At 44.9% G+C, this 25,116-nt stretch overlaps 1 protein-coding gene across 7 annotated transcripts in view; it reads right to left on the bottom strand.

The window, feature by feature from the left end:
• CDH3 (cadherin 3) overlaps positions 1-25,116 on the bottom strand; it is a 117,251-nt gene that overhangs the window by 15,540 nt on the left and 76,595 nt on the right. For all 7 annotated transcript variants that reach the window (XM_010814403.4, XM_010814404.4, XM_024977933.2 and 4 more), the window contains 5 exons: positions 3,601-3,683; positions 1,837-1,962; positions 1,450-1,605; positions 1,220-1,364; positions 6-181 (listed from right to left, as the gene is read on the bottom strand). In XM_010814403.4, coding sequence (XP_010812705.1) covers positions 6-181; positions 1,220-1,364; positions 1,450-1,605; positions 1,837-1,962; positions 3,601-3,683 — 686 coding nt within the window. The remainder of the gene's footprint in view (positions 1-5; positions 182-1,219; positions 1,365-1,449; positions 1,606-1,836; positions 1,963-3,600; positions 3,684-25,116) is intronic.

Below are 25,116 nucleotides of genomic sequence, written 5' to 3'. Positions count from 1 at the left end.
CTCACTTCCCGGTCCAGGCCACTGGAGATGACGCTGATGGTACCCGTGCTCCGGTGGACTGTGAACATGAGGTCATTCGGGTCCTTTGGCTCTTGACTGTGGATGGAGTAAGCAACCACACCGTTGTAGGTGTTAACGGCGTCGTCCTCATCCGTGGCTGTCACCTGCATCACGGAAGTGCCTGGCGGGGAAGAAGGGCTGATGAGTGAGCACCTTGCCCTCCCAGTGCCAACTTTAGCCTCACCCACTTCTGGAACCCTAAGAGGTTCCACCCTGCACGTCAGTTTGGACCCACCTTCCCCTCTCATCAGAGACTGTTAGTTGCTGCCCACTTCCCATTCTCCCTACTTCCTTAGAAACATAATCCTCATAATCACTCTAGGTTGGGCACAGGCCCACCAGGAACCAAGGCCATTTCCCACCGCAGGTAGCTGTGGCCATGAGACTGAATTGTGACAAATGGGATAAATACCTTCAGGGAAAGCATTTTTCTGAATTAAGGGGCTTACTCTTCCCACCCGTTCCCTCCTTCCAGAAGTAATGGCTGGAGCTCCAGCAGTATTCATGAGGTGATCTTGGGAACGAAGCCAAAATAGCAAAGCAATGAGACAGACGGAGCCTAGGTCTCCCACACTTTAAAGCACCATTTCAACCTGGCCTGACCACGTCTAGGCTTCTGGAATACAGGGGGAAGAGGCTCCATCTTGCTGAAGGTAGTTTTTCTTTTAAAAATGTCTACTGCAGCCTCACCAATTCACATTTCTCTGTAATTTTCTACAACTCAAAGGAAGAGGGGTCCTCCCCAGTAGCACCTGTCTGTGAGGTCATTAATGTGTAGCTATTTCTCTAGTCTTTTGCCCCGATTAATTTTCTCTCTTTTCTTTTTTTTTAGCTGCACACATGGCATGCAGGATTTTAGTTCCCCAACCAGGGATTGAACCCACGCCTCCTATATTGAAAGCACAGAGTTTTAACTGCTGGACCATCAGGAAAGTCCCTACTCTAGGATCATTCTTATTCAGGGATTTTGGGATGGAGTGGGGAAATATGGATTTTTAAGAGGATCCCAGGTGATCCGATGTACAGCCTAGGAAATCGCATGTGAAGGGCTCTTCCAGACTTTAAGAGTCTGGCTGACCTCCAGACGGTTCCAGTTGACCCAAGGCCAGATCTGGGCCCAGGAGACCTCTATAGCTCCTCACCTCCCCAGTCTCCTTACCAGGTAGCACCCCTTCCAAGACGCTCCCTCTGAAGACATCCTGGGTGAACTTGGGCTTGTGGTCATTCTGGTCTGTTACAATGATGGAGATGTTCATGGGATCTTCCACAGAGGCGCCGTTCTCTGATACAGCATGGCCAAAGAGCTGTGGGGGCACAGGTCTGTGGTCAGTCTGGCACTCCCCTCCCCAACAGGTTCTGGGGCCCTGCTGGATGCTAAAGGTTACTTGCCTCATACTTGGCAATCTTCTCCCGGTCCAGTGGCTTATTCAGCAACAACCAGCCTGTTTCCTTCTCTATAGCAAAGATACCCTCTGGTGGGCTGTCTGCCCCAGGCCCCGTGATGCTGTAGAAAATCTTGGTGCCTCTGTCCTTATTAGATTTGAGCTGGAAGCAAAAGAAAATGGCAGCTGAAAAAATGATAACAATCTCACAATTGTAGCAAAGAACCCTCTATGGAGAGGGGTGGAGAGGCATTGCCTGATCAGAAATTGCTCCCATCACAGAGGCTTTCCTTCTGGAGGCCCCAGGGCTTAGCAGCAAGAAACCTCACACTCAGGCCTTTGAATGAGGGTCCCTGCAGCCACCAAGCCTCCCGGGGGGAAGGCACAGCCATACCTGATTCAGCCTCTGGGGGAAAGGACCCTTGCCATTCTCAGGCACAGATATTGGCGGGACCACCCATTCTCTCTTGCGCCTTCGTAAGACAGGTGCGGGTGGGGAGATCTTCAGTGCTTTCCTTTCCTGCAGGGAGAGAAGATGCCTTAACCCAGGTGTGCAAACACACCTGGAACACACCTATCTCCTCTCACCTATAGGAGCTCAGGATGAGGAGAGAGGCCAGAGGCCTAGATGGGTTTTTTTGCAGAAGAAAACTTGGAAATAATCCAAGTGTTCACTTACAGAGAAGGCCCAATTAAATACACTGTAATATATCCATCTAGTGAAAACCGTATACAGCTCGAAAAATGAGGATGAGGAAGGTCTCTCTGTGCTGATATGGAAAGATCTTTGATATACACTTAAATGAAAAAGAACACAGTACAGAACAGATTAATATATTAACAGTTTAGTGCTCTATTTAACAAACATTTATATAGGGCTTAATATGTGCTAGGCATTGTTCCATCTTTTGTGTAAAAGGGTAGGGAAATAAGGCATATATTCATATCTGCCTTTACACAGTTTGGGGGATACTAGAGAAACCAATAATGGTGGTTACTGGTGAGAAGGTGAGAGGCCTTGTATTGATTTTTTTTTTTTGCTCACTTATTTATTGTATAAAATATTAAAAAAATTTAATTTTATATTGGATTATAATTGATTTACAATGTTCAGTTCTACCAATGTATTTTTTTAGTTTATTTTTTTATTGAAGTACAGTTGAATTACAATGTTGCCTTAATTACTGCTGTACAGCAAAGAGACGTAGTTGTACATACACATACTGATGTATTTTAGTGCAAAAAGAAAGTGAAGCCATGTAAATGTTATTTTTTTCATAAAAAAGAGGAGGGAAAAGTCTGTTTTATATCTACATATATAATATACATAAATATATTTAATATAAATATAGAACAAATACATAAATCAATTCTAGAAGGAAAGAAACTGGTAACAGGGTAACCTGTGTATTCTGTTAGAGGGGTGAAGGCATTAGGCAGATGAGGAGACACAAGGGGAGGTTATGTGTTCTATAACTTCAATATTTAAAATTTTGGAACCATGTGGATATATTAGCTGTTCGAAGAATTAAAAGAAACAAAGAAATGTGGCCCAGAGCTTCAGGTCCATCTTCCCAGAAAGTGAAAGTGAAGTCATTCAGTCGTGTCCAACTCTTTGGGACCCCATGGCTCCTCTGTCCGTGGGATTCTCCAGGCAAGAATACTGGAGTGGGTTGCTATTTCCTTCTCCAGGGGATCTTCCCAACCCAGGGATCGAACCCAGGTCTCCTGCACTGCAGGCACATGCTTTACCCACTGAGCCACCAGGGAAGCCTATCTTCCCAGAGGGTCTTGGGATTGACAGTCCCATGTTGGGATCGCCTTCACTTGTGGTTTACCCTCAGGATGTGGGAAAGACAAAAAGGGAGATGGGACAGGGAATTCCAGGGAGGAAGAGCACTGGACCATTACTCACAGGGCAGCTCTCAGCCCCACAGGCCTAACTCTGGCATCCCCTACTGGGCAGCAACAAGCACTGCCCTGCTTAGATGGTTGCCCACGCTCAGAGCTATGGGCAACTGACGGCTAACCCTGTGTGCTCTGCAGGGGTAATGTGGCTCCCGACAGCCATGGCAGCCTCGGACTCCTGGCCAGCAGCAAGCTGGGTGTGCATGGAGAACGTTTTCCTTCTGTCCTGCAGGTGCACACGGTGTTTTACCTGGACTGTTTCATCGTTCAGAACAATGAAGTCATCGTCAGTCAGCAGGGCCGACTCTTGCCCAGGGCAGTCTGTGAAGACCACTGTGGGGAAGGGAGGAAAAGAATATTAGGAAGGAGGGGGCTTCTGGAAGCTACCCCATGAGAACCAAGACCTGACAACAGCCCCCTGACTGGATCAAGGGCTGTTCTAGGCCACTGCAGAAGGAGACTTGACTTACTTCATCTGACCAGCTGTGTGACCAAATATGAGTTTCAGATGGGCTCCCAAGTTTGGTCTTGAGAAGGAGGACCACTTCAAGGTTTGTGGGACAAAGAACCAAGACCACAGACATTCAGCAACATGAGACCCATGGAGTCTCACGAGACCCAGAGCTGAGCCAGGATCACAGCTGGAGGCAGAAGAGTTGATGCATTTCTGAAGGCTACATGTCTCCCTACATGCCGTATGCACCCTGCTATGCAGTCACCCACACAGATCATTCTGATAACCTTGGCTGTTTCAACTTGTCATGATCTTTCTGAATTCTCCCCGCTTGGCCACCCTTTAAATAAGCAGTCTGAGTTAATAACTACCATTCGCTAAGCTGGAGACTGGGTCCATTTCATCTTTACAACTATGCTACCAAGGTAGGCATTAGCCCCTTTTCAAAGAAGAGACAACTGAGGTTCAGAAGGCTGACCCCAAGGCATATACTAGAGAGTATTCACAGCCAGTATTCTTATCCACCCTTCCCTGTGGACAAGCATGTAATTAGGAAACCTGCCAGGGGGTACCTCTGGGCCTGTCAGCACCATGCTCTGACTCAGGGGTTCCCTTATGTTGGACTATGTCGGTTTCCTAGGTGGCAGCACTACAAGGCCCACAGGGAGAGGACTGTGCCATGAAAAGGTCAGGGTGAGGTCTCCCAAGTGTTCTAGTTTGAAAAATTGTCCTTTAGTTTCAGATGATGATGATAATTGTTTTAAAAACCCTTCCCTAAAGAAAGAATAATAGATGAGAGACTGTAAACTACACAAGTAATGTGAACATCATAGCAATATATAAGAATATAACATAAAAAATAGAATTCCAAATAATACTCTGCTATATAATGAATTCCTAATCTCAAGAACAACAAAAAATATATAACCCAGTCTAAAAAGAAAAAGACAAAGGAGGTGAAAAGACATTTTTTCAAATAAGGTATACAACTGGCCAGTAAGCACATGAAAAGATGCTCAATACCTCTATCATTTGGGAAATACAAGAGCTTCCCTCATAATTCAGTTGGTAAAGAATCTGCCTGCAATGCAGGAGACCCTGGTTCAATTCCTGGGTCGTGAAGATCTGCTGCAGAAGGGATAAGCTACCCACTCCAGTATTTTGGGGCTTCCCTTGTGCCTCAACTGGTAAAGAATCTGCCGCAATGTGGGAGACCTGGGTTCGATCCCTGGGATGGGAAGATCTCCTAGAGAAGGGAAAGGCTACTCACTCCAGTAATCAAAATTACAGTGAGATACCACTTCAAACCTACTAGGGAGGCAAAAAAAAGGTAAATAAGATATAAAGAAAGATGAAGTCTTCTGCATTGGAAATACGAAATGCTGCAGCCACTGTGAAAAAGTTTGGTGGCTCAAAAAGTAAACATAAAATTACCATATGATCCAGCAATTCTACTTCTTGGTTTACACCCTAAAGAGCTGAAAGTAGGAACTCAAACAGACACTTATATATGTATTTTCATAGTATCCCTATTCACTTCCCTGGTGGCTCACAGGGTAAAGCGTCTGCCTGCAATGCAGGAGACCTAGGTTCGATCCCTGGGTCGGGAAAATCCCCTGGAGAAGGAAATGGCAACCCACTCCAGTATTCTTGCCTGGAGAATCCCATGGATGGAGGAGCCTGGTGGACCACAGTCCACAGGGTCGCAAAGAGTCGGACACGACTGAGCAACCTCACTTTCTTTCATTTTCTATTTACAATAGCCAAAAGATGGAAACAACACAAGTGTCCATGAAGATCTAATAAACAAACACAATGTGGTCTAAACATACAATGAATATACATACATACATGTATAAATACACATTTTTTATAAGGAATGAAGTTCTGACACATGCTATAACTTGTATGAATCTTGAAAACATTATGCCAAGTAAAATGTCATGCATGTGCGTGCATGCTCAGTCGTGTCTGACTCAGAGATCTCATGGATTGTAGCCTGCCAGGCTCCTCTGTCCATGGGATTCTCCAGGGGAGAATACTGAAGTGGGTTGCCATATCCTACTGCAAGGGAATTTCCCAACCCAGGGATCGAACCTGAGCCTCCTACAGCTCCTGGATTGGCAGTCGGATTCTTTACCACTGTACTACCTGCCAGGCACAAAAGTGACTGCACTTATAGGAGGTACCTAGAATCCTCAAATTAACAGCAAGTAGAGCAGAAGTTACATGGGGCTGGTGGGGGGAATGGGCAGTTATTGTTTAATGGGTATGGAGCTTCTGTTTGGGATGATGACAAAGTTCTGGAGATAGACTATGGTGAAGTGATAGTTGCACAACAATTTAAATGTACTTAACGCCACTGAATTGCTTACGTTAAAAGAGTTAAAATGGTCGATTTTATGTTATGCATATTTTTACCTCAATAAAAAAGAAAAGAAGCAATCTGAAGTAGGAATGCAAGATGGGATAGTCACTTTGGAAAACTGCTGGGGAGCATTTACTGCAACTAAATATACATGCTCCCCAAGACCCAGTAATTGTACTTTGAGGTATAGATACAACAAAGATCCACTCGCTCAAAGGCAAGTATAATAATATTGAGAGCAGCATTATTTATCATAGGTAAAGACTGGAAACAGCTTCAATGTCCATCAAGGTAGAATGAAGAGAAATGTGGTGGAATATTCACATGATGAAATAAATCAATTAGAAGGACATATGACAACATGAATGAATCTCACAAACATGGTTAAGTGATAGAGTCAGATACAGAAGGACATATGATTCCATCAACATGAGGTTCAAAAGCAGGTAAAACTGGGTGAAAGAACTTAAGACATTGGCCATCTTTCAGGGAGAGGAGTTGTAAACGGAAGGGGGAGGAAAATGGTCTTTAAAGCATACAGATCTGACTTCAGCACCCCAGAGCCCCAGACCTCATACACAAGGCAGGCTCCTTCATGGGAAAGCTGTGATGTGCCCATGAGAAAGAGATTACTTAGAAACCAGCTCTGCCTCCTTGACGACATCCCCACTGAGAAGTCCTGGGCTGTGACAACATGCTCGGCTAGCGAGAGGAGGGGAAAGAGAGATCTAGGCCCGAGTCAGCTCCGAAGGGCCCCAAGCACAGGGAGATCCCCATGGGGGAGCCTGCCAAAGTTATTTATTTGACTATGCTGAGTCTAAGTTGTGGCATGTGGGATCTTCCTTGTGGCGTGCAGGATCCTCAGTTGCAGCATGCAAACTCTTAGTTGTGGCATGCAGGATCTAGTTCCCTGACCATGGATTGAATCCAGGGCCCCCCGCATTGGGAGTGCAAAGTCTTAGCCACTTGACCACGAGGAAAATCCCTATAGTGAGAGTTTTTAAATTATCTAGAGAAGTTCTTATGCTATGAAGATATAGTATGCAGAATGTAAAACTGCACATATAGTATATGTAATTCTGCACAGGGGGGAAAAAAAAAAAAACACGGGAAGGAAATGAAGCTTTCCAATGGCTGGAGTTACCAGCATTTTTACCTATTTTTCTCTATCTATTTTTCTCTAGGTCCAAGTTTTCTCCTAACATGATTGTGTCCCCACCCTCTCAAATTCATATGTTGAAGTCCTAACCCCCAGTACTGCAGAATGTGACCATATTTGGAGAAAGGGCCTTTGAAGAGATGATTAGATTAAAATGAGGTCATGAAGGTGGGCACTAATCCAGCATGATGAGTGTTCTTTAAGAAGAGGAGGAAATTTGCAAACTAGACAGTTACAGAGAGAAGACTATGTACAGACACACGGAGAAGGCCGCCATCTACCAGCTAAGGAGAGATTCCTCAACACAAACCACCCCTGCTGGCCTGTGCTGATACTGGACTTCAAGCCTCTTGAGTTGTGAGAAAATAAATCTCTGTGTTTAAGTCCCTCAGTTCTCGTTCCTTTGTTACGGCAGCCCTAGCTGCCTAGAATACGACAGGCATCCATCGAGAGTCAGGAATCCCTCCTGTCATGAATTACTATTATTTATAGCTAAAATGTTTATACTTTCTCACTTAATCTTCACCAAACACCCTATGAAGTAGATTTTAGCACCCATTTTCTAAATAGGGAAAATGAGAGGTTAAGTGAATTCACTAAAGTTACATGGCTAGGAAATGGAAGAGCTACAAGTGGTACCTAGACCTGTCCAGATGGAGTTTTTGTTTGTTTTTTTTTTAACCACTATGGTTGTATTATCTTTCTGATACACCTGAGAGTATGTTTTCTCATCTCCTCCCCAGCCCCCATTACCTGTTGTCCTTCTCCATCTATTGAAATAGCAAAGATTGATTTTTAGAAGCCCAATGGGGCAATGTGATATTTGGAGAAAAGTACTAGATTTGGGGATAATAAAAGTAAATCTCTTAGAGTTGTGAGTTCTAAATGTAAAGAGCTGAAAAATAGGAAAATGCATTATGGCTGCTGCTGCTGCTGCTAAGTCACTTCAGTCGTGTCCGACTCTGTGCGACCCCACAGATGGCAGCCAACCAGGCTCCGTAGTCCCTGGGATTCTCCAGGCAAGAACAGTAGAGTGGGTTGCCATTTCCTTCTCCAATGCATGAAAGTGAAAAGTGAAACTGAAGTCGCTCAGTCATGTCCAACTCTTAGTGACCCCATGGACCGCAGGCCACCAGGCTCCTCCATTCACGGGATTTTCCAGGCAAGAGTACTGGAATGGGGTGCCATTGCCTTCTCCAGCATTATGGCTGGGTCTGCTGTTAATGTTAGTAATGGAGATGAAGACCTATTCTTGTGTAGGCAGTGACTTTAACTTGCTGGGTGAGCCTGGGAAAGGCACTTGACTTCTCTGGACCCCCAGAATCAATTGTTTGCTAAAGCTTTGAGCCTAAAGCCTACCTTCCCTTGGTTTGAAAGGAGAGAAGTATGCTATTAAAGGATGTACTCAAGAATGGCAGCACCAAACACAGTTTCTCCTTGATGTAAAAAGAAGAAAAGCTTAAAGGGAATACTTCAAGTCACTAGGTGATTCAGCGCGGCTTAAAGAAGTGTTAAGGACACATGCAAAGGTTCCTCAAAACTCCAGAAGTTGGAACCATCAGTGCGTTGATACAGAATTTGAATTAACTTATTAGGAATTCAGGTTTTCTCATTTGGAAGATGAAAATTAGACTGACTTCACAGGGTCATCTTGAATACCAAGTAAGATAAAACCACAGAACACAAATGTGTAAAGCTCAGAACTTTATATGAACTCTTATACCACCAGAGAAAATGGGAGTTCAGAGGTGAGATGGCATACCAACATCGTACATCTAGTGAGTGGAATTAGAGAGGTGGGAAGAAGGTTTAAGAGGGAGGGGACATACGTATACCTATGGCTGATTCATGCTGATGTATGGCATCAGATCAGATCAGATCAGTCGATCAGTTGTGTCCGACTCTTTGCAACCCCATGAATCGCAGCACGCCAGGCCTCCCTGTCCATCACCAACTCCCGGAGTTCACTCAGACTCACGTCCATTGCGTCAGTGATGCCATCCAGCCATCTCATCCTCTGTCATCCCCTTCTCCTCCTGCCCCCAATCCCTCCCAGCATCAGAGTCTTTTCCAATGAGTCACATAAACCAACACAATATTGTAAAGCAATTACCCTCCAATTAAAAATTAATTTTAAAAATTGGTTGGTACAATTCACCAGTGGGTGGGGTGGTGGATAACTGGAACCCAGGGTGGTCATATTCTAAAATCAAGTTATTCAACACAACATTCATTCAAGAACAAGTTGAGTGTTTCCTAAGTGCCCAATATTCTAAATACTAGAGATGCATTGGGGAACACAAATATGTTTCTCCAAGTACCTTTAAGTTCTTACAGGATACTGCCTCCTGTCCAAAATCACCTTTCCACAGCTATTCTATCTACCAAACTAATCAATAATGCATTGATTGTAATAGCTAAAGTCTAGACAACCTAGATGTCCATCAACCAGAGAGTAACTCTGTATTATGATACCACCTATACAAGGACTTCCCTGGTGGCTCAGACAGTAAAGTGTCTGTCTACAATGTGGGAGACCTGGGTTTGATCCCTGGGTCAGGAAGATCCCCTGGAGAAGGAAATGGCAACCCACTCCAGTACTATTGCCTGGAAAATCCCATGGATGGAGGAGCCTGGCGGGCTACAGTCCATGAGGTCACAAAGAGTTGGACACAACTGAGCGACTAACACTTTCACTTCCTAAGGGAAGGTCTTCAGCTAGCAGAGGGGCTGGCCAGATAAGCCTGTCAGCTTTTTCACTTAGTAAGAGACTCTCAATGAACTCTCCGATCTCCTCCTACCCAGCAGGGAGGTAATGGACTGACACTCCCATTACTCAAATGCCTCAATTCCCCAAACTCTAAGAGCTGCCAGAAACCCAGAAACCCTCTTCCTGCTGCCTACAAAATCAGCCCCCCAGGAATGTACAGCACACTTCACTACCCTGTTTGCTGGCACATTCGCATGGTTTTATGGTTCCAAAAACTTGCAGCATTTTATCTGGGCTGTCCATCTGTTCTTAGAGTGGACAGTCCCAACAATCAAGGAGACGTCAATAGTCATGTTCTCCAGGTGTACGTGCCTCCCACTCAGACTGCACATTTCAGCGGCACCAGCAGGCCTGGTCCCATCAGCTCTCACCCACGTTCAGCAGGATGCAGAATACAATCAAGGGGCAGGAGTCAGGCAGGCAGGAACAAGTTTCAAAGACCCACTCCGCCCGAGACACCCAGCTAAGTGTTTTCCTATCCAAGTCCTCAAAAAATAACCCGCAAGGTGGCTGTTACCATCCTATTCGGACAACTCAGGAAACGAGAGACTGCCCTGGGGTTGAAATGTCTCAGGAAACAGTTTCAGAGAGGAGAGCGAAGTAGATGAAGCCCCGCAACCAGGAAGCGGCAGGACCAGATTTCAAATCTGAGAGGCAGAGGCAGATGAGTAACAAAGAATATAGGATTTGGGGACTTCCCCGGTGGCCCAGTGGTTAAGAATCCGCCTGCCAATGCAGGGTACACAGGTTCAATCCCTGGTCCAGGAAGATCCCACATGCCTCAGGCCAACTAGGCCCATGTGCCACAACTACTGAAGCCCACGCCCACACACCTAGAGGCTATGCTCCACAGCAAGAGAAGCCACCGCAATGAGAAGCCTGCGCACCGCAACCAGAGAAAGTCAGTGCAGCACTGAAGACCCAGTGCAGCCAATAAATAAATAAATAATATGGGGTTTAGAGGCCAAAAGACGTGGTTCACATCCAATATTATGTGAACACACAGAAGCTGTTTTCTCATCTGGAAAATGGGAATAATACCTAGCTCATAAGATTATTGGGAGAAATAAGTGGCATAATGTTCACACAGCAATGAGCAATATGTCTGGACCAGAGTCAGCCCTCAATAAAAGGGACCTTTAGGTCGCTCACAACTAACCAGGGTTTCTGACTCCACGTCTAGGCCTCTCTCTGCACCATAGAGAAACCATCTCTCAAAGCAGGCATGGGGTTAGCTACAGCCATGTAGCTTTACCCGAAGGCGGAAACATCGAGAGGAGAAAGGAACACACAGGACCAAAGAGCGTCACAGGGTGGTGGCTCAGTCCGCACTTGGAGAGGACTGTTCTGTAGGGGGTACTCCAGGGTTTACTGGGAGAGGTGGAAGATGGCACTCTCACAGTCAAGCTGACCCGCCCAGGGAAACTTGCTGAGGCACCTGTAGAAACATGAGCAGTTTTCTCCACAAGCCGTGAGTCACACAGAGGCTGGTAAACGATAAGCCCCGGGGCAGATCATTACAACTTCCTCCCAGATGCTTCCTGGCACTGCTGGCTTGTATCACTGGTTTCAAAATGAAATTGATCTGAAACCAGGTCTCATCATTACTCATCCCCCTTCTCCCCTTCCTTCTAACAGCTAGTGAAGTAAGCTGATTCCCGTTCCTGATTGAAGTCTATCTCCACAAGCCACGAATCTTGGCCTAGTCATGGAGGCGTGAATGGGCTTGTGGCAAACTGTTTCTGGGGCAAGTTGGTGAGCACTGATGAGCACATGGGGCAACAGTTTAGATTGTAAGGCCGAAAAACAAGAGATCTAAACATAGCTCTTACTTCCACACCCACATAGGACCTTAAAGTCATTTGACTGCTTTAAACTCTGTTTCTCCCGCAGAGATTCTGAATCATAAAGTCTATGAATCTGATGAAGAGGTAGGCATCTGTACCAATATAAACTGATAGGTTTCAGCACTGAGTCTAAATACACAGCACCAGGGACTTCCCTGGTGGTCAGTGGTTAAGACTCCAGGCGCCAAATGCAGGGGGCCTGGGTTTGATCGTTGGTTAGGGAACCAGATCCCAAATGCCCCAACTAAGAGTACACATGCAGCAATGAAGACCCAGTGCAGCCAAATAAACAAATATTAAAAAAAAAAAAAAAAACACAACACATGCAATTCCTAGAATACTGTTGAGGGAGTTAGTAACTTGAGGCTACTTCTAGAGAAAAAAAAAATCTTTTTTTTTTTAGATTAGAGCTCTAGTATATCTGCTAGATAGAAACATTCAGTGAAACCAGGAGTCCCTGGCCTGTGCTCAAAGCTCCTCTCTAAAGACCATACTGCCAAGCATGGCCTCAGATCCTGAGCTGGAAGCACTGTAAAACCTGGTCAAGAAGGGTTGAGTCCCTGGGGTACTAGAGCCATTGAAAGAAGAAAGCTTTTGCTTCTTAAATAGACTTCTAAGAATTAATGGATACTAAACTGAGAACTCATTCCAGGCCTGCTTTTAGGTTGGAATTGAGTCAGTTCAGTTCAGTCGCTCAGTCGTGTCCGACTCTTTGCGACCCCGTGAATTGCAGCACGCTAGGCCTCCCTGTCCATCACTAACTCCCGGAGTTCACTCAGACTCATGTCCATCGAGTCAGTGATGCCATCCAGCCATCTCATCCTCTGTCGTCCCCTTCTCCTCCTGCCCCCAATCCCTCCCAGCATCAGAGTCTTTTCCAATAAGTCAACTCTTCGCATGAAGTGGCCAAAGTACTGGAGTTTCAGCTTTAGCATCATTCCTTCCAAAGAAATCCCAGGGCTGATCTCCTTCAGAATGGGACTGGCTGGATCTCCTTGCAGTCCAAGGGACTCTCAAGAGTCTTCTCCAACACCACAGTTCAAAAGCATCAATTCTTCAGCACTCAGCCTTCTTTACAGTCCAACTCTCACATCCATACATGACCACTGGTAAAACCATAGCCTTGACTAGATGAACCTTTGTTGGCAAAGTAATGTCTCTGCTTTTGAATATGCTATCTAGGTTGGTCATAACTTTCCTTTCAAGGAGTAAGCATCTTTTAATTTCATGGCTGCAGTCACCAACTGCAGTGATTTTGGAGCCCCCCAAAATAAAGTCTGACACTGTTTCCCTATCTATTTCCCATGAAGTGATGGGACCAGATGCCATGATCTTCGTTTTCTGAATGTTGAGCTTTAAGCCAACTTTTTCACTCTCCTCTTTCACTTTCATCAAGAGGCTTTTGAGTTCCTCTTCACTTTCTGCCATAAGGGTGGTGTCTTCTGCATATCTGAGGTTATTGATATTTCTCCCGGCAATCTTGATTCCAGCTTGTGTTTCTTCCAGTCCAGTGTTTCTCATGATGTACTCTGCATATAAGTTAAATAAGCAGGGGGACAATATACAGCCTTGACGAAGTCCTTTTCGTATTTGGAACCAGTCTGTTGTCCCATGTCCAGTTCTAACTGTTGCTTCCTGACCTGCATACAAATTTCTCAAGAGGCAGATCAGGCAGTCTGGTATTCCCATCTCTTGAAGAATTTTCCACAGTTTCTTGTGATCCACACAGTCAAAGGCTTTGGCATAGTCAATAAAGCAGAAATAGATGTTTTTCTGGAACTCTCTTGCTTTTTCCATGATCCAGCGGATGTTGGCAATTTATCTCTGGTTCCTCTGCCTTTTCTAAAACAAGCTTGAACATCAGGAAGTTCACGGTTCACATATTGCTGAAGCCTGGCTTGGAGAATTTTGAGCATTACTTTACTAGCGTGTGAGATGAGTGCAATTGTGCAGTAGTTTGAGCATTCTTTGGCATTGCCTTTCTTTGGGATTGGAATGAAAACTGACCTTTTCCAGTCCTGTAGCCACTGCTGAGTTTTCCAAATTTGCTGGCATATTGAGTGCAACACTTTCACAGCATCATCTTTCAGGATTTGGAATAGCTCGACTGGAATTCCATCACCTTCACTAGCTTTGTTCGTAGTGATGCTTTCTAAGGCCCACTTGACTTCACATTCCAGGATGTCTGGCTCTAGGTCAGTGATCACACCATCGTGATTATCTGGGTCATGAAGATCTTTTTTGTACAGTTCTTCTGTGTATTCTTGCCAGCTCTTCTTAATATCTTATGCTTCTATTAGGTCCATACCATTTCTGTCCTTTATCGAGCCCATCTTTGCATGAAATGTTCCCTTGGTATCTCTAATTTTCTTGAAGAGATCTCTAGTCTTTCCCATTGTGTTGTTTTCCTCTATTTCTTTGCATTGATCACTGAAGAAGGCTTTCTTTTCTTTTCTTGCTATTCTTTGGGACTCTGCATTCAGATGCTTATATCTTTCCTTTTCTCCTTTGCTTTTCACTTCTCTTCTTTTCACAGCTATTTGTAAGGCCTCCTCAGACAGCCACACCTCCAAACTCTCAAGGGCACACCCTTGAAAGTCAGAAGCTTGTCTTCTCAGCCATGACACAGAGGTTTTATTTAGTCCCAATGTCCAACCTTGTTGGATGTTATGGCAAAATAAAACCATCCATCATTCTGGGGTAAATGTCCTTCAAATGATCAATCTTGGACAGTTTCCCTACTGATATTTGGACATCTTGATGAGAAGGAAAGAATAATGCCAGTTTAAAAGTGTTACAGCCAAAAGGCAACTTGTTGGGGAATGGGGGAGATACTGTCAAAGATGTTTCCATTCTAGTTTGCTTTAGGGACACCTCTAGTTTATAAAGCAAACAAATTTATCCTTGTAGCTATCACTATCTTTTGTTAAGGGATTAGGATAAAAAGGTGAGAGGGAAAGTGTATGGAATTGCCTTCAGAAGAAGATTCTGGCATTTTCCTGAGTAAAATCATACATAGAAAATAGTTCACTTACTAAGAAATACAAAGTAAAAGGACACGTGTTGTGAAATACTTGGGGAATGGATGCTGCTAAATATTGTTAGAGCGTTAGAGGAATGTAAATTGGCAGAAACTTTTTGGCAATTAAGCCTTAACGAAATCCTCTGATCAAGGAATTGTGCCAGGAAATCAACCAAGATGTGACAAAACCATACCTGCACCGATGTTCATTGACTATTGCTTAGTGTTTAAAAAGTCTCAACAACTTAACATTCAACAGAATACTTAAGTATGTGTGCTACAGTAGCTCAAACGTCTCATCTACAGCCTTCAATGTTGTAAAAAATATCAATGAAAAACAATGGTCTGCTCAGGGGAAAAAAACACGTCATAAAAACAGCCATTTATAGCTTATAGCCTGAGCCTGACAATTATAACATAAAATATTAATATTTTTATACTTGTAAAAAAAAAAACTGGTGGGGGTGGAGCTGAGTCTTGGCTGCCGGGAAGGCAGACTAGTTCTTTCCACAACCAACGACTTTCCAAGCCAAAGAAGTCCAAGATGGAGGAGCGTGAGCAGAATCTGATCTGAGGAGGCCAATAGGCAGAGGCCAAGAGGCATGCTGGGTGGCAGGGGTAGGACAAGGGGAGCCCGTGGGGCAGGCTGGGAGCCCAAGGGGCTGTCCCATGGCATGGTGGAAGATGAAGCATCCCAAGTGTCCTGCCATAGCTGTTTGGCATTCTCAGAGGAGCCAAACTTTGATTCCCAAATGCTGAGAGCAGCACAAGAGGACCCGCTGCCTTGGATGTGTTCATGATGACCCATCACCACTAGATCACCACCGTGGGGAATGCTAAAGAGTCAACCACAGAGCTAGAGCTGAAGTATTGGATGAAAGGCATTCTCAAATGCCTGTTGGTACAAGGAATGGCTTTACAAAGCCCTTCTCTGATTCACAGAAGTAGAAAATGAAGCTGGATTGTTGAGAAAGGAGGGCCAGCTGTGGAGCGATAAAGCAATGGGACTCCTCTCCCTCAGATATCCTCAAGGAAGACTTGGTTAGGAAAATGGATGTGGAAGATCTATTGAAAATGTTCGTTTGAAATGACTAAAGTCCTTAATGGGTGGTAGGCCTCCATTCTGCTCATCTTCCAGTTTTTTCACAGTAAATATGTTTTGCAATCAGAAAGAGATGTGATTTTGCCCACCTCTGCCTAGTAAAGTTATATGGCAACTCCCCGTTGTTGAGGAGGAAGCAATTCTTTCTATGAGAAGTTTTGCCTCTCTGCACAAAGCTCTTTGGAAAGACCTAAATAATGTTACTCAGGTTCTTCTCACCCATGGGAGCTGGATCCTCCCTTGTACTCTCCAGAGAGAAACCCAAGCTGAGTTGTACTCCACAGCACTATGGGAATTCCAGAGACAGTTGACTCAAAGCTCAGTGTTAGCGTGCTGTCAGTGATCCTCACCTGAAGAATGAGAGCAGAGATCTGGAGATTGACCTGGGACCTCTGGGATATCAATCAAGGGTCTGGTGGGCAAAAGTGCTGCACATTGGCCCTGCAGCCTGGGCAGGTCAATTCATATTTAAGCTGTTAACAGTAAGCTCTCAACAAATTATTTTTAGTCTCTAAAATGGGAACACACATACACATACATACCCAGGCTCTGGTTAGAGCCAAATAAAATGCACTGTGCTTTTCAAAGCACAATTAAGTATTCAAAACTAGTGACAGTGATTTAAAAAGCAAAACAAACAAACAAACAAAAAAACCCAAGAAGGTAAAGGTCATGTGAAATACTGAAGTAAGCAGAAAATTAAGGGAAAAAAATGGATCAACTGCCATTAAGACAAGCATTGGAAGTTAAATTCAAATTGCCATGCTTTCAGAAATTCCCTGGCAGTCCAGTGGTTAGGACTTGGCACTGTCACTGCTGGTGGCCCAGGTTCAGTCCCTGGTCAGAGAACTAAGATCCTTGCAAGCCAAGGGGCCAAAGGAGGTTGGGGGCGGGGGGAGCCACACTTCCATTCACATCTCACAAATCTGTCCCTTTCTTTTATATTCTCTCTAAAAGAGATACACCTAGCTCTTTACAACGGTCTTCATGATATCACATAACAATGGTTCCCAAACACAACTGATAAAATCACCTAGAGAACTTTAAAAAAAAACATTCAGATTCCCTGCTTCCAGCCCACCCATCACTTCCACTGATCAGTTTCTGGAGGTGGATCCAGGGAAGACAGTTTGTTGGTTTTTTAAAGTTCCTGATTCTCACCTTTACTTCTTGTAAGGTAAATTGGTATAGATTTTTGAGGGTGCTTCAGAGTATGTATTAAAATTTCAAATGTCCAGATCCTTCTTCTGACCAACATATATACCTGTCTTTTCAATATCTCCCCCCTGATGCTTTAAAGGCATAATCCATAATAGTAAAATCATTATGTCAAAAAGCAAATTCATGATCTTCTTTGCTCTTGGCCTAAATCTGGTCCTTTTCCAGTCTCCCAGGGAAGGGTACAGTGTGTACTCAGCTATACAAACCCAAAATCTGGGCCTCAGAAGCAGCCCAAGGTCTGTGTCTAGAGTACCCGAATTCAAATGTTGGTTTCAGTGACAAGACTCTGAGCAATATGTTTCCATTGTCTGTAAGGTGGGAAGGATGCCAGTAATACCTACTTCAGGTAAAGGAGTTACTATTTAGCATAGTGCGTAGCCTACGGTTATCTAGCATCCTTTTCTTTGACCATTTCTCCCTCAGACTTTTCTTGCCAGTCAATCGCCAAGACTCATGTCTCTCCATCTCTCCTTCCCCCAGCTTAGTATTTACTACATCATTTTTAGCCTAAATGAATACAGTATTCTCCATTTTAATAAAGGAGGACCTTTTAGAAATTCTATAGATGATACATTTGAGAGGGTAAGATCACTTCCTGTTTTGAAACTTATCAGTGATGTGCCACTCTTCTCAGGATAAAAACCAAAATCTCTAGTGTGCCCAGTCCCTATCCGCACTGTCTAGCTACAGTGGCCCTCTTAAGTGCATCGTAACCCCTTACCACAGGGCATCTGCACACCTGCTCCTTCAGTGTCTCCTACATTCCCATTCCAATGCTACCCAGTTACCTCCCAACATCTTCCAGATCCAAATTCAAAAATTACTTTCTTAGGAAAACTTTCCCTCAACCCTCCCAAAGTAGGTCAGTTTCCCCTGTTAAAAACTCTCCTGTGCTCAGTCTTGTCCAACTCTTTACAGCTCCAAGGACTGTAGCCCACCAGACTCCTCTCCATGGAATTTTCCAGCAAGAATTCTGGAGTGGGTTTCTTACTCCAGGGGATCTTCCCGATCCAGAGATAGAACCTGTGTCTCTTGCCTCTTCTGCATTGGCAGGCAGATTCTTTACCACTAGAGCCACCTGGGAAGCCCATGTAACTCTCTTCCACAGGTTTCATTACAACTTGTAATTACACGTTTACTTCTATTGCCTATCTCCCTTAACTAGTTTGTATAATACCCAAAGGCAAAGACTGTTAGAATCTGCTTATTACTAAATCTCAACACCTAGCACAGTGCCTGACACAAAGTAGGCATTCAGTAATTGTTGAATGAACTACGAAAGTCCCTTAACCCAGCAATTTTGCCTGTAGGAATGCAGTCTAAAGATACGTGTATAACAACTAGTCTAGCTGTAGCAACATGGCTATTATTACCACTGCTAACACCTAACATTTATTTATTTCATGCTTTTTTACACACTAACTCAGCCTTATGAGATCCTCATTATTACCTCTATTTTACAGATGAGGAAACTGAAGCATAGAGGTTAAGCAAATTTACCCAAGTTTCTACAGCTAGTAAGCAGACAGCCTGAACACAGGCACGGTGGCTCTGGAACTCCACACAGTTATATTTTTGCAGACTTCAGTTGTCAAAATTTGAAATGTTGCTGGAAATACTAAAGTCTCACTTTGCATGCAAAGTTTGAAGAAATTAAAATCTCCCAAATTAAGAAAAATGTAAAAAGTGACATAATTTCAAAACAAGAGAGACCAGTGAATGATAAGCATCTAATGGTTTTAGAAAAGGCAGAGGAACCAGAGATCAAATTGCCAACATCCGCTGGATCATGGAAAAAGCAAGAGAGTTCCAGAAAAACATCTATTTCTGCTTTATTGACTATGCCAAAGCCTTTGACTGTGTGGATCACTATACACTGTGGAAAATTCTTCAAGAGATGGGAATACCAAACTGCCTGATCTGCCTCTTGAGAAACCTGTATGCAGGTCAGGAAGCAACAGTTAGAACTGGACATGGAACAACAGACTGGTTCCAAATACGAAAAGGAGTACATCAAGGCTGTATATTGTCACCCTGCTTATTTAACTTATGTGCAGAGTACATCAAGAGAAACGCTGGACTGCAGGAAACACAAGCTGGAATCAAGATTGCTGGGAGAAATATCAATAACCTCAGATATGCAGATGACACCACCCTTATGGCAGAAAGTGAAGAGGAACTCAAAAGCCTCTTGATGAAAGTGAAAGAGGAGAGTGAAAAAGTCGGCTTAAAGCTCAACACTCAGAAAACGAAGATCATGGTCCCATCACTTCATGGGAAATAGATGGGGAAACAGTGGAAACAGTGTCAGACTTTATTTTTGGGGGCTCCAAAATCACTGCAGATGGTGATTGCAGCCATGAAATTAAAAGACGCTTACTCCTTGGAAGGAAAGTTATGACCAACCTAGATAGCATATTCAAAAGCAGAGACGTTACTTTGCCAACAAAGGTCCATCTAGTCAAGGCTATGGTTTTTCCAGTAGTCACGTATGGATGTGAGAGTTGGACTATAAAGAAAGCTGAGTGCCGAAGAATGGATGATTTTGAACTGTGGTGTTGGAGAAGACTCTTGAGAGTCCCTTGGACTGCAAGGAGATCCAACCAGTCCATTCTGAAGGAGATCAGTCCTGGGTGTTCTTTGGAAGGAATGATGCTGAAGCTGAAACTCCAGTACTTTGGCTACCTCATGCGAAGAGTTGACTCATTGGAAAAGACCCTGATGCTGGGAAAGATTGGAGGCAGGAGGAGAAGGGGACGACAGAGGATGAGATAGTTGGATGGCATCACTGACTCAGTGGACATGAGTTTGGGTGGGCTCTGGGAGTTGGTGATTGCCAGGGAGGCCTGGTGTGCTACAGTTCATGGGATCGCAAAGAGTTGGACACGACTGAGCAACTGAACTGAACTAAATTCCCTTATTCCAACACACGTACACGTCACATATGTTCATAAGAGGACATGTCTTGAATCATGGGAGTTATGAATTATTTGAGGTTTTCAAGGGTAAATCTTTAACATCAGTGCAATCACCCTATACAAGACTGTTTATTGCAGTGATATTTGGGTTTAAGGAAAAAAATCCATAAGCACCTCTTAGAAAATAAGATCAGAAATAAGTATTTTCTTTAAGAATGGAAATCAAGTTTTATTCATCAAAATGCTTGCTAACTAGATTTTGAAAACTAAAGAGAAACTTGAGGAAAAGTGCATTTCACTTTGATAAATATCACACTCTCAAGCTTTTAACATCCAAGGAAAATAATACAAGTGCTAATATATTTGATAGTTCACATCTGAGTTCTGCAATTTAAATTTTTAGAATTTTTTATTTCAAATGCTTTTGAAACATTCAGATAATTAAATCTTAAAACAATGGTTAGTGTGAAAACTCATGATTTTTAAATGTTATAGTAACCTTACTAGGCTTACTGCAAACTCTGTCTTGAAGGTATTATTCAAACATAAAAGTTTAATTTATCTGAATGGGGTCAAGAGGAACAATTTATCCAATCGTCTTTCTGCAGCAGTCTTTCCTAATAAGGTGATTCCTGAGAGTTAGATTTCTAAAAATCCAAACACCTCACAAGTTTTACGGTAACTCCCCCCTACTTCCATGTCTGCAGAAGATAAAAATAGGGGGTTAGCTAAATAAATCATGGTATATCTGGCAGGTAGAAAGACTAAGGAGCTGTCAAAAGCAAGATAGAAGTGTATTTACCAGTCTGGAAAGATGTGTGTGAGTCAGTAAGTTTAAAAAAAAAAAAGAAAAAGTAAGTTGTAGAATGATTGTAAGTGTGATACAGGTCCAATCCTTGTTACAAAAATTCCTGTGTGCACACCTAATTTCGTTGTCAAGAAAAAGGTCTACAGGGATTCATGTTCAACTATTAACTGTGCTTATCCTGCAGGAGCAGAACTGAGGAAGAGAAGCACTTTCACGTGTTTATTTTTTATTTGCTTCTGTTGAGATGCAGTGGAGCTCAATGGTTAAAGTTCAGGCAGCTTAGATTTGAATCCAAGTTCTGCTATCTACTATTTTCATAATCCTGGGCACGTTATTTAACCTCTCTGGCCTCAGAGGTTAAATGGGGTGGTAATAGTATCTACTTCAAGGCATGATATGGTGATTAAACAAGGTAATACATGTAAAATGCTGAGAAGCTGTACCTGTCACATAGTCCATGCTATTATTTTATTGAAAAACACTGTCTTTACAGTGAACAAATATTAATGTGAAATCCCAGACAGTGAGCCCAACTCTACACAAACTATATAAAATACTATATATGAAAGGGGATGTGACAGAAATAGAAAGCTCCCTAGGCAATTCCGACAGTCAGCCAAGCTTGCAAACTACTGACTCAAAACCAGCTGGGTTCCAGTTGGGGAACGCAGGAGCATTCTGGAAGTGGAAAAAGACCATAAAAGACCAGAAAATAGTAGGTCTTGAAGCCCTGGTGGGAAGCCCCGGCTGAAGCTGACTCTGGGGTGAGGGCAGGGTGTGGGCCTGGCATCCTGTTCTGGCTTGTGTGCGGGGAGCCCACAAGTAGCTGTCTTCTCTCTGCCTGAAACTATAACAAGATGGGGCTCGTTGGGAGGAGGCAGGCGGCCTTAAGCAAGACACCCAGGATGGCAGCTGAGGCCTCCGGCCCTGCCCTCTATCTGACCAACCACGTCCAGGGCTAGCCATGGAGGCGCTTCCCACACAAGAGAGTTAGGGCCGCAAGGCCGAGGAGCTGGAACCAGAGCACCCGCCTGAGGCCCAGAAGCCCGGTCTCCCTCGCCTGCGCCCAGACGGACGCCATCAGGTGTGTCCTTTGACAAGAGCCCAAACAACTTCTGAACAGACCTGAACTGGGGAGGGTGGAAGACAGTTCCAGTGGGGAATATACTAGTTTCCAAACTTGGGGGAGGAATCTTCTCAGAAAAACCCACAGGCATACAATTAATTCCAGGGAAAGCAGAGACTTCTCAAAGTTAACGTGAGACCCTGAGGTCTGACCTCCCTGCTGGGCAAGATCAACCTGTCTCTAGTCTTCAGCACAGGTTTGAGGCTTCTTGCTAAGGGAGATGCAGTTTCAAGCTGGTCCCATGTGCTCTCAAGCAAGGAAGACTGCGGTCACTGAGACTGAGGAGAAAGAGGAAAGCCTGGGCTCAGGCCTCCCTGGCCGCATTCCCAATCTAACCCCTGGGACACTCAGAGTCTGGAGGGAGGGCCGCTCTCTCCTCCTCCTAGGGTTTTCTGTGGCCCACAGAGGCTCTGGGAGCAGGAAGCAGCCCCCAGCCCTCCTGCCTCTTAGCTGTGTGGCCCTGGCTCCGAGCCCTCTCCTCGGATGGCAGTGACAGAGCCACAGCTGTGAGCTCAAAGACAGGGTAAGGGGAGGAAGGAAAGTGTTCACTGGGCTCTCCTCCCCAGGAGGAGGTGTTTTGGTTCACTGAGCAAACAGCAGGACCCCAGGACCCTGAAGTTCATCAGGACCCTGGCAGCCACAGCCTGGAGGGATTTTGGTCAGTCTGAGGAATTTGTAGGCTACTGATGTTCTAGGAGACCCGCAACCTCATGGGTGCCCAAATTTGGCTGGGAGAGCAGGGTGGGTGCTGGATATCAAGCTCCTCCACTCAGAGCAGGGCTGGGGGAGGTCCTTGATGCTGGGAGCAGGTGAATATGGGGTGAGGAGAGGGAGGAGATGAACCACCAGAACTGACAGTGAGCACTGTCCACTGTGGCGCCTGGTATCTGGGCACTCCCTATTCCCCCACATCCTACAAGGGAGGCTGGGGGCCTGGATGGAACTGTCCCCTCCGCAGCCCCTCCCCTATCACTCCAGATCCTGGTGATTAACAGAGGCCTGCCTGTGGAGGGAACAGGAATTCAGAGGTCTCGGGTCAGATGTTAACTATTTCCAATCTTCCCCAGCGTGGCTAAGGCCAGAGGACTCACAACCCTGACTCCCAAGTACCTCACATGTAGGAGTCCAACCTGCTTCAAGTTCTGATTCCACAATCTACTGGCTGGGTGACCTTGGAGGAGTTACAAAGTCACAAGCCTAGATTTCCTATCCAGTGAAATGGGGCCAATTCCGCACCCCTCATGGGGCTTTTAGGAGGATTAAAAGGGCTTATTACATAAAGTACGGAGTGTAGTTTCTGGAACTCAGTAAGCGCTCCAGTAAATGGCATTTAGGTTGTTTTTTTTCTGATTTGTTTTGTTTGAAAGCCCTTCCGTGCCAGCCCTGCTGCCTGGTAATGCCAGCTAACTCAATGAAACGAGGGGGAAGATTCAGCTGAGGCTGACCACGTCTTTGGGTCTGGGAAAAGTCGGGAGTCGAGAAGGGATGATGGAGGTGGGCCCAGGGTCCTGGATCCAGAGGAGACTTACGAGACACTGGGCTCCATGAGGGCACACCTGGAACTCCAGACACACCACCTGCCTTTCCCAAACACCATGCTGCCTCTCCTATGGGGGATGGAAATTCTGAGCTGGACTGGACCCTCCTACTTCGCTTTTGTTCTCCACACCTTACACTCCATGGTCCAGCCAGACTAAACGTGTTTAAGTTCCTGGACCCCATATGCTGTTCCCTTGGCAGGAACACTCCCTGCCACCCCTCATGTCCCAACCCCTTCCCCAGTTTCTGCCTTGGATATCACTTCCTCCAGGTGCCCTCCACCTCCAGGAGCACATCAGCAGCCTTTCGTATGTGACTTTATATTTTTCTCCCTTGATTTTCTCCCTTGATATATATATATATAAAACTTATTTTGTCCATCTCCCCCAACTAGTAGGTGGAAGGGCCTGCAAAGCCACTAAGGCATACCCGGCACCTAGACTAGAGCTTCACACTTGGTAGGTGCTCAATAGGTATTTGCTGAATGAAGGATTCACTATTAAAATTGCCTGGTGACTGATCTGCTTCCTCCTGTAGTTAGGGAGCTCACTGAGGTGAAGGAGCTACAGGCCTTGCTTGCCTGTGAAATCTGAGCACCCAGCAGGTACTCAGGCGTTTGCTGGCGGCATAACAACCAGTCAGCTTGGCCTTGAGTCTCAGATACCTCACTGCCTCTGTGACGAGGGAGGAGCTGGACTCGACCACCTTGGCCACATGAGAAGGCTGCCACCCACCCACACGCTAGTCAGGACAGACATCTCCACCCAGGAAAATGTTCTCACCTGAGAAATTCAGGGCCCTTTCCAGATTCCCCTTCTACTTTGGGGGAGTGTGACAAGCATGAGCTTAAGGACAAATAAAGGAAAGGATTTCTCCCTCAAAACAAAGGACGTCATCAGGTATTTAATAAAGAACTGCTGTCTCTTAGCACAGGGCCAGGTGGGAAGCAGGAACCCAGAGGGGATGGGTCCAGGAAGGAGACTGTTGGGAGAAGGGGATGGTAGATAAAATCCAGAAGAGGCTCAGCAACTTCAAGACACAGAAAAGCTGACATCTCAGTACTCGGCCACTGTGCTGAGATCCCAGGTAATCCTCAGTCAACCCAGCAATTAAACTCCCAGTTATGTACCTAACCAACCCGCCTCTACAATTTCACTTGAACAATGGGGTTCGCGCAGCACTAGCTGTAATAGCCAAAAAAATGGAAACTTCTCAAGATGCCCATCAACAGCAGGAGTGTGGATGGTCCCATGACGAATACTATGGAGGAAAGACAGTCTGCCACAACCACATCCAGAACTATGCGAGAATCCCGAATGTGCAATGAAAGAAGCCAGATCCGAGAGGATATTCAGTTCAAATATAGGCGAATCAATCCACGGTATTTGAAGTCCTGATAGTGGTGGTTTTCTTGGGAAGGGTAGAGATGGGG

Source organism: Bos taurus, chromosome 18, assembly GCF_002263795.3.
Source record: "Bos taurus isolate L1 Dominette 01449 registration number 42190680 breed Hereford chromosome 18, ARS-UCD2.0, whole genome shotgun sequence".
In the NCBI taxonomy this organism is placed as follows: domain Eukaryota; kingdom Metazoa; phylum Chordata; class Mammalia; order Artiodactyla; family Bovidae; genus Bos; species Bos taurus.
This window is presented reverse-complemented; position numbering and strand designations above follow the sequence as displayed.